This window comes from Daktulosphaira vitifoliae, unplaced genomic scaffold, assembly GCF_025091365.1.
Source record: "Daktulosphaira vitifoliae isolate Bord-2020 unplaced genomic scaffold, ASM2509136v1 Scaffold_1, whole genome shotgun sequence".
NCBI lineage: Eukaryota > Metazoa > Arthropoda > Insecta > Hemiptera > Phylloxeridae > Daktulosphaira > Daktulosphaira vitifoliae.
In genome coordinates, this window is record NW_026099572.1 from 47,040,212 (window position 1) to 47,056,388 (window position 16,177).

Sequence of the window (16,177 nt, forward strand, 5' to 3'; positions counted from 1 at the left end):
AGAGAAAACAAACATAGTAGAAAGTGTTGATAATGAAAAAATCTGTAAACAAGTTTACAAGAAGATAACAAAATGTTACACATTTTGATGATTAATTGTGCTCTAAATATTCTGTAGAGTATTTTTCAGAGCACTGAAAAAAAAGTTTTTCATAATCATAATTTACTTTGTATATGAAATTGAATTTTTGAATTATTTAAACTAATTTTGCATTGGTAAATAGAATAATTGCAATTGAAATTTCTAAACTTTAAATATTTTCTCTTAAATACCTAATTTGAATTATCAATTAAAAAACTTAGGATTTATTTTTCTATTATGAAGAAATCATTTTTAAATTAATTTTATTTTAATAGTTGCTTTAATGGTCCTTTTATTTATAATAGTTAAGCCATCAGTTAATTAAAACAACACTATTTCATTATCATTCTTTTGAGATAAAAACATTAACAAAAAAGTTTTGAATTTTTTGATATACTTGAATTTTAAATGAAAGGTGAAGTTAGATTTATTTAAATGGCTTCATAATTATCTTATTATATGTAATTATTTTGAATACTTGAGACAAACTATATCTAAGAAATATCAAATAATTTTATCAACAAAAAATATTAAGTTAAAATTTTTTATTTAGCAAAAAAAAACATTACAGTCGTCAATATGTTCTGTAACTTAATGGAAAACTAAGAAGAATCCTAAATATTTGGTTCATTAACTATTGAAAAAGTTTTCATTGTTAGTTAAATTTATTTACATCAATTAAATAAAATATCCTAGAGGCTAAAAACTACAAAACGCCTATTTTAAATTAAATATTTTAATACAGAAATGCTTAAATCATGAAAATTTTTAAACTATACTCTTTATATTTGAATACTAAGACTTCTTAATAATATTTAATCATTAACAAAGTAATAAGTAAAGTACAAAATGATTTAATGTCAAAATAAAATATTTATATTTATCATTTAACAACAACAAATTAAAAAACATAAACAATAGTAGTAATTAGTTAAAAAAATACATTGAAAAAACAACAATATTAAACAAAATTTTATTACTGTTATAAACAGTTAAAATGAATTTCAAATTACAATAATGTGTTGGATAATTAATTGTCAAGTAATTTCTTTTAATTCAGATATATTTTATCGAAGTTTAATAAAATAAATTGAATATTGAATGTTTTTAATTTTGAAAATTTTTATAAAATATAGTACATTAAATAAAGCAATATAATATCATTTACAAAAATTTTTTAATTGACTTTGGTGTATATTTGTTGACAATCTAGTTTTTCTTTTTCTAAAAATAAAATAAGTTAGTCAAATCCATGAAAAAATATCAATAAGTGATTTTGTTATTACTATGTTAGTTATATTAAAAATAATTACCTATAGTTAGGTAACAGTTATTTTAATAGTAAAAAATATACAACACACATACCATCTTTTTTATTTCTTAAAATTTCCTTATTTGTTTTTATCATTATACGATGACCTATACAATCTGCATTTTCTAAGTAGCATTTATCTCGGCAACATTTTTTACAAAAACTATATACACATTTTAAACCCTAATAAAAATTTTTAATTTAAAATTATATTGATTCTACACCATGTCTAATAATTAAAAACACCAATCATACAACAAAATATTTTCATACTTTTGGATTTTGGCAGTTGGAACATAGCTCTTCAAAGCATCGTGGATTATTCAACTTATTTTTAATTTTATTCAATCTTTTTATTTTCTTCTTTGATAACTGTAATTCTTCAAAGATAGAATCTTCATTACTCCGTTTTAAATTCTAAACATTATAGTCATAAAAAAATATAAGATAATTTTTTATATAATTTTTTTTTAAGAACTATAGATTACTTCTTTTTCATTAGTTTTCAAATTAACTGTATTAGTATTCTGTTCTGGTTCATTCAATGGTAATAATCGAAAATATGGTTGGCAAAGCCAAGGAGGAAATATTAAATTGTAATCTAAAATTATGATAAAAATATATAGATAGTTAAAACATTTAAAAACAGCATCAGTTTTAGCAGAATTATTAAATTTAAACATTTTTTTACAATCTCACAAAACTGGAGACTAAAAAATGTTTTACACTTCATTCCATTTACAATATTATTTGTTATATTAATACTGAATATACTACTTTATTTAATACAACTTATTAATATTTTTTACTTCAAAATTTGTTTGCAAAATTAGTATAGATTTTTGACAATCAATCATAGAGTAAAATTAAAATATATTTTACTACAGATACAATAATTATAAAGTAACATATGGTTAATAAAATGTTTTAAAATGTATACCCTTTTGATTATTATTCCAAGGCATATGGCCTATATGAAAAGGTAAATATTTTTCTTTTAATAAAACTATTGCTTTTCTAAAGTCATTACGATTTTGTCCTTTGGCAAGAATTTCTCTAATATTTTCATTTTCCATGTCACAAAACCTTATTTAAAATAATTTATTATTAATTGTTGCAAAATAATATTAATTCAAAACTTACGCATGATAACATAGTTTAAACAAATGGCCTCTAGTGTTTGAAAGTGCACATGGATATTTTTCACTAAGATCTAAGTATTCAAGAGCAGGTTCCCAAATTGGCGGCGTTTTATTTTCAAAAATATATGGATTGTGCAAATGTCCTTCAGCAGACATTACCCCTTCACACAGGGTTTCATCCAAGCACCTCTGTACATCCTGACTAATTAAGATATTTCCATTAGCTAAGACAGGAATTGACACATTTTCTCTATAAATAAAATTAAGCTATTAGTACATATTTAAACACATATGAAGATAATGAATATAAAATTTTTTATTACACTCACTTAACAGCTTTTATTTGACTCCAATCAGCTATGCCTGTAAAGCGACCTTTCTGTTCTCGGGTTCTACCATGAACTGATAACATTTGACAACCAGCTTCTTCTAGCATTTTGGCATACTCTATAGTTTTAAATATATCATCAAATATTCTAATTTTACATGTAACTGGTACTTTGAGATTTTCTCTTAGCGTCTTCACTTAAAATTTAAAAAAATACAAGCTATTTTACAAAATTTTCTAACATAATATTTAAAAAATATAATAAAAAGAATATTTACCTATATCACGAATAAGTTTCCATTCATCTTGAAGAAATGACCCATAAAATCCTCTTTTAGCTATAGCTTGAGGACATCCTAAATTCAGATCAATTGCATCACAACTGTCTTCAATTAATTTACCAGCTTTTAATAATACTTTAGGATCATTACCACAAAACTAAATCAAGATTTTAAATCAATATTACATTCCGTTTATAAAAATGATATATTAATGTTATTCATTATAAAACAAGGAGTTACTTGGACAACAAGAGGACGATCTTCTGGGCAAGTAGAAAAAAATTCTCTTCGGTATTTTCTATCTTGTACAAAATTTTGGCTATGTAACATTGGTGCATAACATAAGTGTGCTCCATGCTTTCGAGAAAGCATTCGCCAAGCCAATTCACTTTGTTCAACCATTGGAGCCAAAATATATTTTGGTTTTCCTAGTCTTTCCCAAACATTATCTACTGGTGAATTCATTTCTTTAAGAAACAGAATCAATTAAACCTAGAATAATGTAAAATATTAAAGTTAAACCTTTTATAAATTGATGAAAACTAAAATAAATGTATTGTCTAAATTTGTTCCCATTTTAATAAAACAATAACTATAATTATTAAATATTTATTTAAATCTATATATAAGTTATCGAGATTCAAATTTATTTCCAAGAATTATCAATTTTACTTAGAAATAAGTTGTCTAAATAAATAAAAAACTTCTCTATACCACATCATCTCAATTTTAAATATATTAGAAAATTTATAACGGACAATTGAAATTGAGATTATTCATAAAATTAAAAAAGTATTTTTTGGAGGTAGATGATATACTTTTAAACTGAATAATTTCTCAGACTACTTTAAAGGATATATACTTAAGGAAAAATAAAAACATAAATTTTAACTATGATCAAATATTAATTTCTTTGATAAACATTATTTTTTTACAGTACAATCAAACAAATTAAACTCTAAATAAATAAATTACAATATTTTATGCATTTACATACATTTAATCATAAACAATACTAGATCAGTTCAAACATACAATTCTAAACCTTTACAAAGATATTGCTATTTATATAATAAACAAATATATAATTTGTTACCATAGTCAAGTATGATCTTATGATATCAGGTATAGTATAAGTATTATATTTTTAATATAAAAATATGTCATATATATTTTTTTATTGATAAAATAATACTCTTTATCAATAAATGATTTAAAGATACATCTAAAACACATTTTTTAAAAAAGTACCAAAATGTAAAAAACTTATAAATCCAATTAATTTATAAATTTAAATTATCTATAATTTTACTAAAAATCATTTAGGGAGATAACTTAAAAAATTATTTATAGTTAATAATAGAAAATTAAAACATTACCACAACTCAATCACGTAATAAAATAATTGAAAATTTTAAGAAAAATTTTTTGTAGTAAATAAAAAAATACACAAGATTAAAAAAAAAAAATTTAGATTAAACAACAAGTGATTCAATCATTTAAACAATCAAATATAAAAAATTGTCTCTATTAACTATTGGGCATTTTTTGTTTGGCCAGAGGTGCAATTATACACCACGGTCTACTTTAATTTAAAAAACCTTTCAACCCAAATTTAAAATGAATGGATAGAGAATACCATCATTATTTATTTTTATCATATAATACATTGTTAAATTATAAATTATTAATATTTAAAAATTTAAACAACTAACTTATCTTATAAAAATCACTACAATACTAATCTCACGATTGGTATGTTAAGATGAATTTATAATATGGTCCAAAATCTTGATATTTGATTGACAATATCAGTATAATTACATTTTTTTTTTAAATAGTAACGATTACTTCAACTCATTTGATAATGACCGATATTATATCTCGTAAAGTTAAATAATTTTTATTTAGAATTATACTATCTTTATGTTGATATAAGTTTCGAAATATTCTTAAAATCAAAAATAATACTAGAATTTTTAGTTAACAGTACAAAGGTAAGAAGAAAAAAAAATTAAACTCAAATTTTAGCTATGGAAGTCCAACGGTCAAATTTATGCGAATAAAATAGTGCGTTTTTATAACATTAACTTTTTTTAGGGGCGGTTTTCGGGGAAGACAGCCAACTACATGGTCTTGTTTGAGGTTGGCGATTTTTTAACTGTGGTGTTGATGGATTAGAAAGTCCTGACTCGTGAATGGGCGACAGGTTTGACGATTTTGAGTGCTTCAGCTGCGGATTGCTCTTACGCCTTTGCTTTTTCAACGGTTGTTGTTCTACCATGGCTAGAACCTGACCGAGATCCTTAAGTGTGATCTTTTGAGACTTTGACAATGTTGGCAATGTTGTCAGAGCACTCGAGTTGAATGACTTCCAGTCACTGACAATGGTCAAATCGTCGGCTGGAATAATACGATTGCGCCGTACAGCGAACGGCGATGGCGGTACTTTGATGTGCATGACCGATCGCTCGAAAACAGGTTCCGGTTTTTGAAAACAACAGCAGAATTCTTTCCGTTTATCCATAACGAAAAAAGTGTTCTCCTGAATCCTGTTTTTCTCCAGACAGTACCTGCACTTTGGTACATTCTGATCTCGGTCTTCTAGCTTAACTTCCATACCTCTCAAGCCGTGTCTACCACCGTAAGATTCTACAGTTTCTATTGATAATGCGGTAGAGTCTTGGACGGTAGCCGACATGAGACCGTTGTTGACGTTGTGAATGCCACATGATGGACGTTTCCGTCGGGACGTCGCTCCGTAACAACACGCGGTGGCGTACAGCTTGGTCAGTAACGACTTACGCGAACCGATTGACAGGTTGTTGACCGAGGCGGACGATGCGCCATTCCTCGAATCGAACTCTGGATACCGTCTATAATTCCTGATATACTCGTACGTAGTTATACCGAGTGTTGATATATATGCGTGGAATAGGCACAAATGCAGTAGGAGAACGGTGGCGATCAGAGCTAGGGCACACTGGACGGATGCGACTACGACGAATGTATCGCGATCCACTGGAAGACGGCTCACGCTAAACAGCTGATTGAACTGTATGGTTTGATTAGAAAACAATGGCTTCAGGAAATGGTCTAAACGCAATGGATCAACCTGGTACAACACGAGTTCTACTATGCACAGCAAAACGATCATGAAGCATGCCATCACGGCCGACACGACACTGACGATAAACGCTACATAGTTACGGGCACCAACGCAGTTGTTCAACCATTTGCAATGATGATCAAACTTTTCCACGCATTTGTTGCACGACCCACAATGCTTGGTGCGATGGCCAGAAGTGTAAATATTGCACAGGTGACATTTCCCGTTCTCGATGACATGAGCATGTTTAGCCTTGTCGAGATCGGGCACGGCCTTAGTAACATCGGATCGAACACGAAGCTGAGGATCGGCGGGATCAATGAGTAGCGCGGCTACATGGGAAACAATGTGCAGGAAGAACAAGCTACCGAGTACGAACAGTACGCCCGGATACAAGTTTGGACCTAAGCCGGGCAGAAGCACGCCAAATGTACAGGCACCGAACGTTGCCAGTACTAGCCATCCAGCCACTTGCTGAGGGTGCCAAGGTGTCTGCAACCCGTTGATCCGCCGCTGTCGCCTCCTAGTCTCGTTACTGCACAGCGTCATTTATTGTGCATCGTCGTTAAAATTTATCCGATAAACAATTGACTAAAATAATGGTAACAGAATTATATTCAATTCACATGTTGACACAGAACGGACGACATCAGCGAATGAGAATTAAAAGCGCATCACAAAACAAAGAACGGCAAACGAGAGCATTGTGCGGCGTACTTTTTGGAGGGATAAACACAACTGAGGGCGAATTGACGACGGAATGTGCGCTTTACAACCCCCTCGGAATACACATGAACACGTTAACGGCCGACCCCTCACCTAAATGCTGCGTCACGGTATCGATTAGTCGGCGGGACGCGCGCATCTCTGAGTAATGCGACACACGAGGCAATCCTTTACCTCAGTCGGCCTTTAAAGTTTTCACACAAAGTATAAAGTAACGGTAGACCTACTCCGAAAACCCATTTACAAAACAAATTAATCATCCAATACTATTAGAGAATTTCGTGACAAAACTGCCAATCGGCGGCAAAGCAGGTCAACATGACTATATGTTAAAAAATTTGAATAAATTCTTATGACACACTTTCTGATATTTTTGTTGGTAAAAGTCTAGACAACAAAGAAAAAAAAACTTTTGTTGTTCTCACCCAATCTATACAAAAATAAAAAATACTCTAGTTTAAAACTACACAAAAGATACATAGGTAACTATCACAACTATGTTGTCGTGATGACAACAATAAAATGTTTTAAATTTAAATTCTAAGAAAATATTTGATCTTATCATCTAGAAAAGATTTAAAAATTTTTTGTTAACGAATGTTAAATTGTTATTAATATTATAATTCATTTATTTTCTGATATATTCAAAATAATTTAATTTATTAATGCCTTGGGTCGAATAATATTATGCGACAAAAATAAATGAATTAACTACATGTTTTGAGTAATACGTTAAAAATTTGCATAATATTGTAATAAAACAGCGGTAAGACGTATAATTATATTAACAATGACAGAAATAATACACAAGATATGCAAAAATGTTAAAACTATTTCATTACTCAGTTGTTCGGCGAAATTGTTTGTTATGATGTATTATCATTTGTTAGTAAAATATGAACAGCAATTACTATTAGACACGGAGTGCATTTAACATTTGACAAAAGGACCTGAATTACAGTACAGTACGTCAATGGTTGTAAAACGTACGAATTAAAATTGTTTACCGGTTTACAAACACCTGTCAACTTAATCGTTAGTTCAAATAGTAAATGACAAAATAATAAATTCAGGCAATAGAAAACAATTTATGGTAGAACATTGTGTTAAATTTTTAGCAAAATTCAAGTTGAGCCTCAATTTTTATAACAATTTTTTAGGGCATTATAAATATTTTCAAACATATATTTCACTAAAATTATAAGAACAAATTAATGTTTTAATGATAGACAACGTCCAAATACCAAATAGCGTGATTAAAAATTAAATTCGTATAAATAGTTGCATAAATTTAACAGAAGGCGTTATATAATTATTCTAATAGAAAATAAAACCAATACCTCATGAATTTAAATTAGAATTTTGATATTACAAAGATTGGCTTAAATGCATTTTACCACCCCATCGAGATTTTTCAAATTTTTTTTTTTGAAATCAATTTAGTTTTTCATACCGACTAAGAATATATAAAAAAAATTTGTCGGCGAAGTCTAGTTTAAAAGTTATGAGCTTTCAAATATTTCAATAATCATATACAAATTTTGTTATATACTGCTGTTTTTTTTTGATAATTTTCATTAATTAATGATAAAAAGTATTCTCGATGATGTAGTTACCGAGGAATAGTAAATTTAAGAGTATTTATGAGTACATTAAACGTGTTAAGGTAGTGTTGAAGTAAATAAATTTAATTTTTTTTTGAATTTTTTTTTATCTATTTTTTCAATATTATATCACCATTTTAACATCAAGGTTTTATACTTGTTGGGTCACTGAGAATTTCAGTCGAATGGGTTTAAATAGGTTGGGTTTGGGCTTGACTTCTATCCTCTGGGGGTTTGGGGGCGTGAGCCCCCATCCCAAGAGAGTCCCGATGGGGCTCGAATCGGTCACCGGAGCCGGCAGGCGTAGGTGACCACAACTTATATTTAAATGGGTTTGTATAACTCAACATTATAACATTAAGATATTAGTAAGTATATTTTGATACCTCAACAACTTAACTAATATCAACAATATCTAATGTAATAGTATTTTTTTTTTGTTTACAACAAGTGTTAATTGGTGTACATAATAAACAGTAAAAACTTTTATTTTATTGAATTAACAATTCTATGTAAAACACCACATCGTGGTCTTTTTTTTTTTTTTTCTTCCTCAAATTGAATTAATTGAGTTTCTTGTTATTTTTATTTCGTATTGCGTAAATTTGATGTGCGTAGTTTTGAAAAAAAAATTTGGAAAATCCTTATTTTTAAAGATAATTTTGGTTTTAGGATTTTTAGAATGAGGATATTATGTAATAATTACGTCATTATAGTTTCACAATAGTATCATGAGAAAAAATCCCAAAAATTAACAAAAAAAAAAAACAATTTTTGAGCTATTTTTAGTTTTTGACGTTTCAACTGTGGGTTATATCTTACAACACACAATTATTTAAATGGCGGTAGACTTTTATTAAACAAAATTATAACACTAAAATAGACGTATAAACACTAAAAGAAAATATATGTATATACAGTAAGGAAAAATAAAATAATCGAAGTAAACATAATACACGATGACAACAGCGGCGGGGTGTAGCGGTCGTGTAGCGTATCGCGGACTAGACAGTCTGAACTGAACTAACTGAACTGACTGATTCTTCCGATATATATATAGCTCCGATAAGGCTCTCGCTAATTCTAGAATATTCTATACCCGCGTAGGTTATCTTATGGCGTTATCGAAGTTTCTCGAAGGTTTTTGATAACGAGAACATTCGAGAATATTCGTTGCGTATGTTTTGGTCGCTACACAACTTTAAAAAACTATAACTTTTGAACCATTTTTTTCCGACAATTTTTTCAAACACTTTTGAAAAAAGCATTGAAAAATACACGTTTAAAAAAAAAAAAAAAATGAAAAAACTCGATGGGGTGGTAAAATACATTTGTTCCCAAAGATTAACGAAATGCTATTCTAGAGTTCACTTAAATATATTAAAATGTGTTAATATTTTGATGTATTTATCAATTTAATTTTTATCATATAAATACTATAACATAAACATATTTGTCTGTGATTTTCCCTATATTAAAAAAATATTATGGTAATCAATATAAAATTAAACAATTGTTATATCTTGTAAATACTTTATGACTTAAAATGTAATGATCAATATTGTTATAATAAACTAATGTTTTGATTTGCCTGTATCTGAATTTTAAAATTTAAATTTGGTGATATCTAAACAAAAAATGAAATTTTCAATTTATGATTTAAACACCATTCAAATATTGTCATAATTTTAAATATTAATGTAAATTTTATGAAACCATTTTAGTTACCTTAACTAAGAATGTGAAAAAATAACTATTTACATTAAAATAGTTAAAGAATATTAGATTTTTTTCTCCTTAAAAGGAAATAATTTTTAAGACTTATCTTATGATATTATAATATACAGAATTTCTAGTAAAATTTAACTTCTTTATACATTAATTTAACAAACTTTTTTTAGAATTTAAAATTAACATCTTAGAAGAAACAATTTGTATAATGAATTACATAAGAGAATTTTGAAGAAAAATTTATATACAATAATCCAAATCTAACTGACGATGCATAAAACTATTGCTACAATTATCATTTTATTAAAATTAAAAAAAAAAAATATATATTGTCTTCTAAGACTATGTTTAAAACATACTTTTTATTATTTATTATTAATAAGTAAATACATGTTTTAAATGTAATATAAGAAAACAATAATAATTTTAAAAAAATTTCAATAATATGATAATTGTTTCAAAAGTTATAAGCATTGTCAGTTCGGAATAAGATATCCTCGATATATAAATTATTAATTAAAAAAAATTGTTTTTAAGCTTTCAGAAAATGTAACCACTTTATTTAAAACTGTTTATATAAATGATAATTTAGGCTTCAAAACGTTGTTGGCTAGAAAAAATGCCTGAATTATAGTCATAAAATTAATTTTCGAGGAAAAAATGTTGTATGTAATAAGTGTCTATGCACCACAAGTAGGATGTGATGAAATAGTAGGAAGAATAAGGCTGGAGAAAGAATACTAGATTTCGCAGTATCATATGATCTTACTATGGTTAATACTTATTTAAGAACGATGGAAGAATATATATAATTTATAGTTATAATATATAACAGAGCAAGAGTGTAATTTTACAACATAGACTAATAGTAATGGAGTTGTAGTATAGTGGGGAAAAAGTATACAAAAACAGAAAGAACACAAGAATAAAATCAATGACCCAGTGGTGGAAAATGAAAGGGTGAAACGAAAAAAAACTTTTAAAGACTATAAAGGGAAGGACGGTGTAAAATACTGAGGGTGACATAAATGATATTTGAAATAGATTTGCTAATTGTGTAAAGAATACTGCAAAGGAAATTTTTGGTGAGAGTAGAAGTAGAATTTCAGGTAACAAGGAAACGAAGTGGTGGGATAAAACCATTCAGAAATCATAGAGCTTAAGAAAAAGCAGTTTAAAGTCTGGCAGAATAGCAAAAGGAGAGATGTTTGAATGGAGCCTAAATGCTTGTGCAAAGACACCAAGTGTGCAGTAATTAAGGTGAAGTTTAAGTTGTATATAGGCAGGAATAAAGGAAAGAGAAAATAAGTCTATAAGACTTGCAAGAGTAAGAGAAAAAAAGTCTAAATATTATCACTATGTTAGGTGTATAAAAAGTGTTGAAAATAGGGTGCTATCGAGTAATGATGACGTGAAAAAAAGGTGGAAACAGTATTTTGAAAAATTACTGAATGAGGAGTATCCAAGAGAGTCATTAGAGGATATCTCATAGAATGAGGGACTGGTAGATTTAAGAAAGGGGTATGGGAGGCTGTGGCACCAATGAGATAGCTGAAATGAAGAGATCAGTGACAATAGACAAGAGCGTAATAGGAGAGGTGAAAAGTTTTAAGTAGTTAGGATCAGTTGTACAAAAGAGCAGTGGTATTACAAGGATGTAAGACACAGGATTAAGTGCGGGTGGTAAAGGTGTAATGTCAATTGTGGATAATATGAGAGAAAATAGACTTAGATAGTTTAGTCATGTTATGAGGAAAGAGGAATTGTAAGCTATAAGGACAGTTATAGAAATGAATGTTGAAGGAAGAAGAGGTAGAATGTTATTGAATGTAATATGAGGAAGGCTAATATAACCAAATATTGAATACAAAATAGAAGATTAATAAGTAATTATACTACATACTTAAAATAAGATTTTATAAAATAGGTAAAATAATAAACATTCCTACATGCTTTATTTAATTTATTAGAAAGGAATGAATACTTGTTTATAAACAAAAAATATATGTAGATTAAGATTATAATTAAGAAAAATAGTAAATAATTCTGATTATTGTTTCATCTATTTTTTATTGTTAAAATACACAATGTTTAAAAACATTGAATATATAGATCTTATACAATCATAAATAATGAATGAAAATATTTCTCCAGAGATATCAATAACTAAATTTTTCTGTAAATTTTGTACAAAACTTTCTATCTAAATAATTTTTTTTAGTGTTCATATAACAATATAATAAAAAATATTCCCCAATGGCATGCAAAATATTTAAGTGAATTGTTTTAATGTAATGAAATACACCTTGTTTATACTCACCAAATTACAATAAAATCTATAATAATTATAATTTAAAACTAAAATATACAATTCTTTTAAGTAGAAAATTTAAACTTCATAAAATTTCAGAAATACAGCAATAGTTAACATTTATTAAGATTTGTAATAATTGTGGTTGTGACTTGTCTATTGTGATTAAAGATAACAACTACACGTGATAATGATAAATATTATCACATTTTATAAATTATAATTAAGTATATTGAATAGTACAAACGCACTATCTTACTAAATAATTACTAACCAAAAATTGATGTTTTGAATTATCAATAGATAGCACTATATGTGTAGTTTTACTTTGTCACCTAAGAAAAACGTTTATTAGTAAAAATCTAGGTGGTTAGAACCCTTGGATTTTATGCATATAGTATGTAAAGCTTTGGAAGTACTATGCGTTGAATTATTATGTTTAAAAATTATCTAGCATCAATTTAAAAGTTTGAACAATAAAATTTGATGTAAATTACATATTTCGTATAATAAAATTTAATATCCAAACAAAAATTGTCGATTAAATTATTACATAAAGATTTAACATCGTTATGATTAATAAAAAGTCATCAATGACTACACAAAAAAACTTATCTAAAATGTTGAAAAAATAATAACAATTTTAGCTTTGATGCGAAACGAAGAAAGTATTAATTTTACTATTATTTCAGATTTTATATAATTGCTATAATAAATATTTATTCATAAATTATACATTTAAATCTAAGAACCACTAATCAGGATATAGTTAAGGAAATAAGAGTTGAATTGCTTTTGTAATTATGAAACAATTTCTTAGGGTTAAACAGTACCTACAGATCAGTGGCGTATTTTGAATGATTTCTCGGGTGGTGTCCAACTTTTAATGAACATCACAAACGAAAATTATAGAAATGTTTACTGACGTAAAAAAAACTACTATTTTTCTAATTACTATTTTAGGAATTGACAAATAATTTGAAATTTTGGTACTGTTGTATCTTAAAAGAAACAACCCTAGTGTCTTAACTTAAAGTAATAAAAGTTTAATAATAACTCAAATGTATTTATTATAGATATAATTAAACAATGCAAAACATACAAAATAAATATACACTAAAAACACAATAAAACAATACATAAAATGAAAACTTAATGTCATAAACGTACCGCGCGAAAAGAGATTACCTTCGGTGCTCCTGAGGTCCTCTCTCTTCTACGATTCATTCCATTTCGTCTTATATACTAAAATATTTTGTTTTTCTTCTTTTTGCAAAATTAATAATACTATCGTTTTCAAAAATGTTTATAAATATTTAATTCCTGGTCTAGTAATAATAGATCAGGAAATTACAATTAAACAAAACATTACAAAAATGTTTTACTTCCAGCTTTACAAATGATAAACTATATTACAGTATACAGACTGATTTTTTTATCATAACCCACTCATTTACTTGTAGAATAAATATAATTTAAACATTATTTTTGGTTTTCTTTAGTTACACATTATTCTTAAATTATTAACTATTTAAAACTTTTTATGTTCATCCCTTATGCCTTGTAAGGGTGTCAACTTTGTCTTTTTGTCTTTTAAATGGGAACACATATTTTGAATATAATAAAATGTTTGGATTTTTAATTAAATAGTAAATGGCATTTGAATTTTTAATATAACTTTATTAGTTTATTAGATATAAACATTTAAAGTTTCAAATTTTTGAGTTAATATACACGTATAATACACATGATGATATGATTACAAATACAGGTAGCTAAATGGTTTATATCAGAGTTTCTCAAAGTGTGGTCCGCGGACCCCCAGGGGTCCGCGAGCACATATCAGGGTTAGGTCTTTAAAACTGTAAGTCTTTAGATGGGGGTCCGTGATTCATTTGACTTTGAGAACCTCTGGTTTATATGATATCAATGTCGCAGTCACGGATTGTTTATTATCAATTATGACTATCATAGATATACTTTCTGTATTGACAGTTAGTGTATTTATAAACTCACAACAATGTGCCTTACTACCATTGATAATAACAATGCTGTGTACCTGCTAATTTCTTTGAAGTTGTTTTAAACAAAGTAACTCATAACTAAATACTTTATTTATAATAAGTAAACAAATAATAAAATCTCCTTTCAGTATTGATGTTCGTAAATTACTTGCTTTTGATGATGTTTCAGTGTCATTCCACTTCGAAATTATAAATAACGATTCAATTAGGTACACAAAAAGCCCAAGAAAATCATTGACAGCATAAAAACGTTCAACTTATTTGGTCGCGCATAATTGTTTAATTGATTTTTTAGTTATACATTTTTGACTTTCTTCGATTTGACTTTTCAACACATCTTTTCGCTTTGGGTATATGAAAAAATCTCTAACTTTAAATGTTGTTCCTAATCAATTTCGTGTTTCTTGTATAGAAGATGAATAAGAAATAGCAATGTTTAAAACATGAACAGCACAATGAACAAACGTCGCAAGCGGATAACTTTGGTGAATAAGAGATTGAGCTCCGTTAAATTGACCAGACATAAAAGCACATCCATCGTAACACTGTCCTCTAAGGTATTTTGTTTCTACACCAAATGAATGTAAACTTTGAATAATAATAAATAAACCTTTTCCAGTAGTATCTGTTGTAGGCACAAACTGAAGAATTCTTCCTTGATAATCATATCAAGGATCATTCAACATCTAAATATCGAACACACAAAGTTACTTGTTCGCTTCTACCAATGTCGGCCGTTTCATCAGCAAGTATTTTGAAACATCTTTGGGCATTTATGTTTGTTACGATTATATTTAAAATAATTTTATTACATGATTCAATTATTTCATTTTGAAGTGTTTTAGCTTCGATGCGAAGCTGAGAAGGTATTGGTTTTACTAAGATGTGTTTTTTTTTTGTGTCTGTTACCACTTTTTCTCAGCTCTCACCGAACCGATTTCTTTCAATGATACGTCAAAAGATCACATATCGTATCTAGTCGAAGACATTACTCTTAAAAATTGAAACAAATTCCCTCGTTCCCCTTAAATGGGGGAAAACTCCAAAAAAATTACAAATTTAAAAATCGCTAATTTTCGAAATTTTTTCAATTTTTTTTACTTAAAAGTGCCATAACTTTTTCAAAAATGAACATATCAATATAATTCTTTTTTATATAGATGCATAATATCATTACCTTTCATTTGGTATATTTTTTTCATAAATTTAACCCTTAACCTGCCCACAAGGGGGGATTTAAAATGACAACTTTTTCACAAAAAATTAATTTTTTTAACTTAAATTTTGAAAATGTTCCGGAAGGTCTGACACTTTTATATATATCTTAAATTAAAGCTAATGTAATATACTTTATCATGGAAAAAAAAAAATTCGGACTTTATTTTGTCTTCATAGTGAAAATGGCTACCAAATGCTATTATTGTGTGAAAATTCTCAATTTTATTTTTTACATTTTTAACATTATAATGCTATAACTTATTGAAAAGTGTATTGATCAATATAATTTTTTTATGGGAAATACTATTTT

At 27.5% G+C, this 16,177-nt stretch overlaps 2 protein-coding genes across 2 annotated transcripts; both read right to left on the reverse strand.

Annotated features, from left to right (window-relative positions):
- Positions 1-1,243: 1,243 nt before the first annotated feature.
- Positions 1,244-12,779, reverse strand: LOC126906894 (tRNA-dihydrouridine(16/17) synthase [NAD(P)(+)]-like). The gene is made up of 10 exons (XM_050687821.1): positions 12,635-12,779; positions 3,385-3,636; positions 3,142-3,301; positions 2,865-3,060; positions 2,537-2,785; positions 2,334-2,479; positions 1,882-1,994; positions 1,667-1,810; positions 1,447-1,576; positions 1,244-1,305 (listed from the first exon to the last, which is right to left on the reverse strand). Exons 2-10 carry the CDS (start codon positions 3,607-3,609, stop codon positions 1,259-1,261), a joined length of 1,410 nt encoding a protein of 469 aa, XP_050543778.1. The 5' UTR covers positions 3,610-3,636; positions 12,635-12,779; the 3' UTR covers positions 1,244-1,258.
- Positions 4,198-7,423, reverse strand: LOC126906885 (uncharacterized). Its single transcript, XM_050687809.1, has one exon. The coding sequence runs from the start codon at positions 6,800-6,802 to the stop codon at positions 5,231-5,233; it is 1,572 nt and encodes a 523-aa protein (XP_050543766.1). The 5' UTR covers positions 6,803-7,423; the 3' UTR covers positions 4,198-5,230.
- Positions 12,780-16,177: the final 3,398 nt, after the last annotated feature.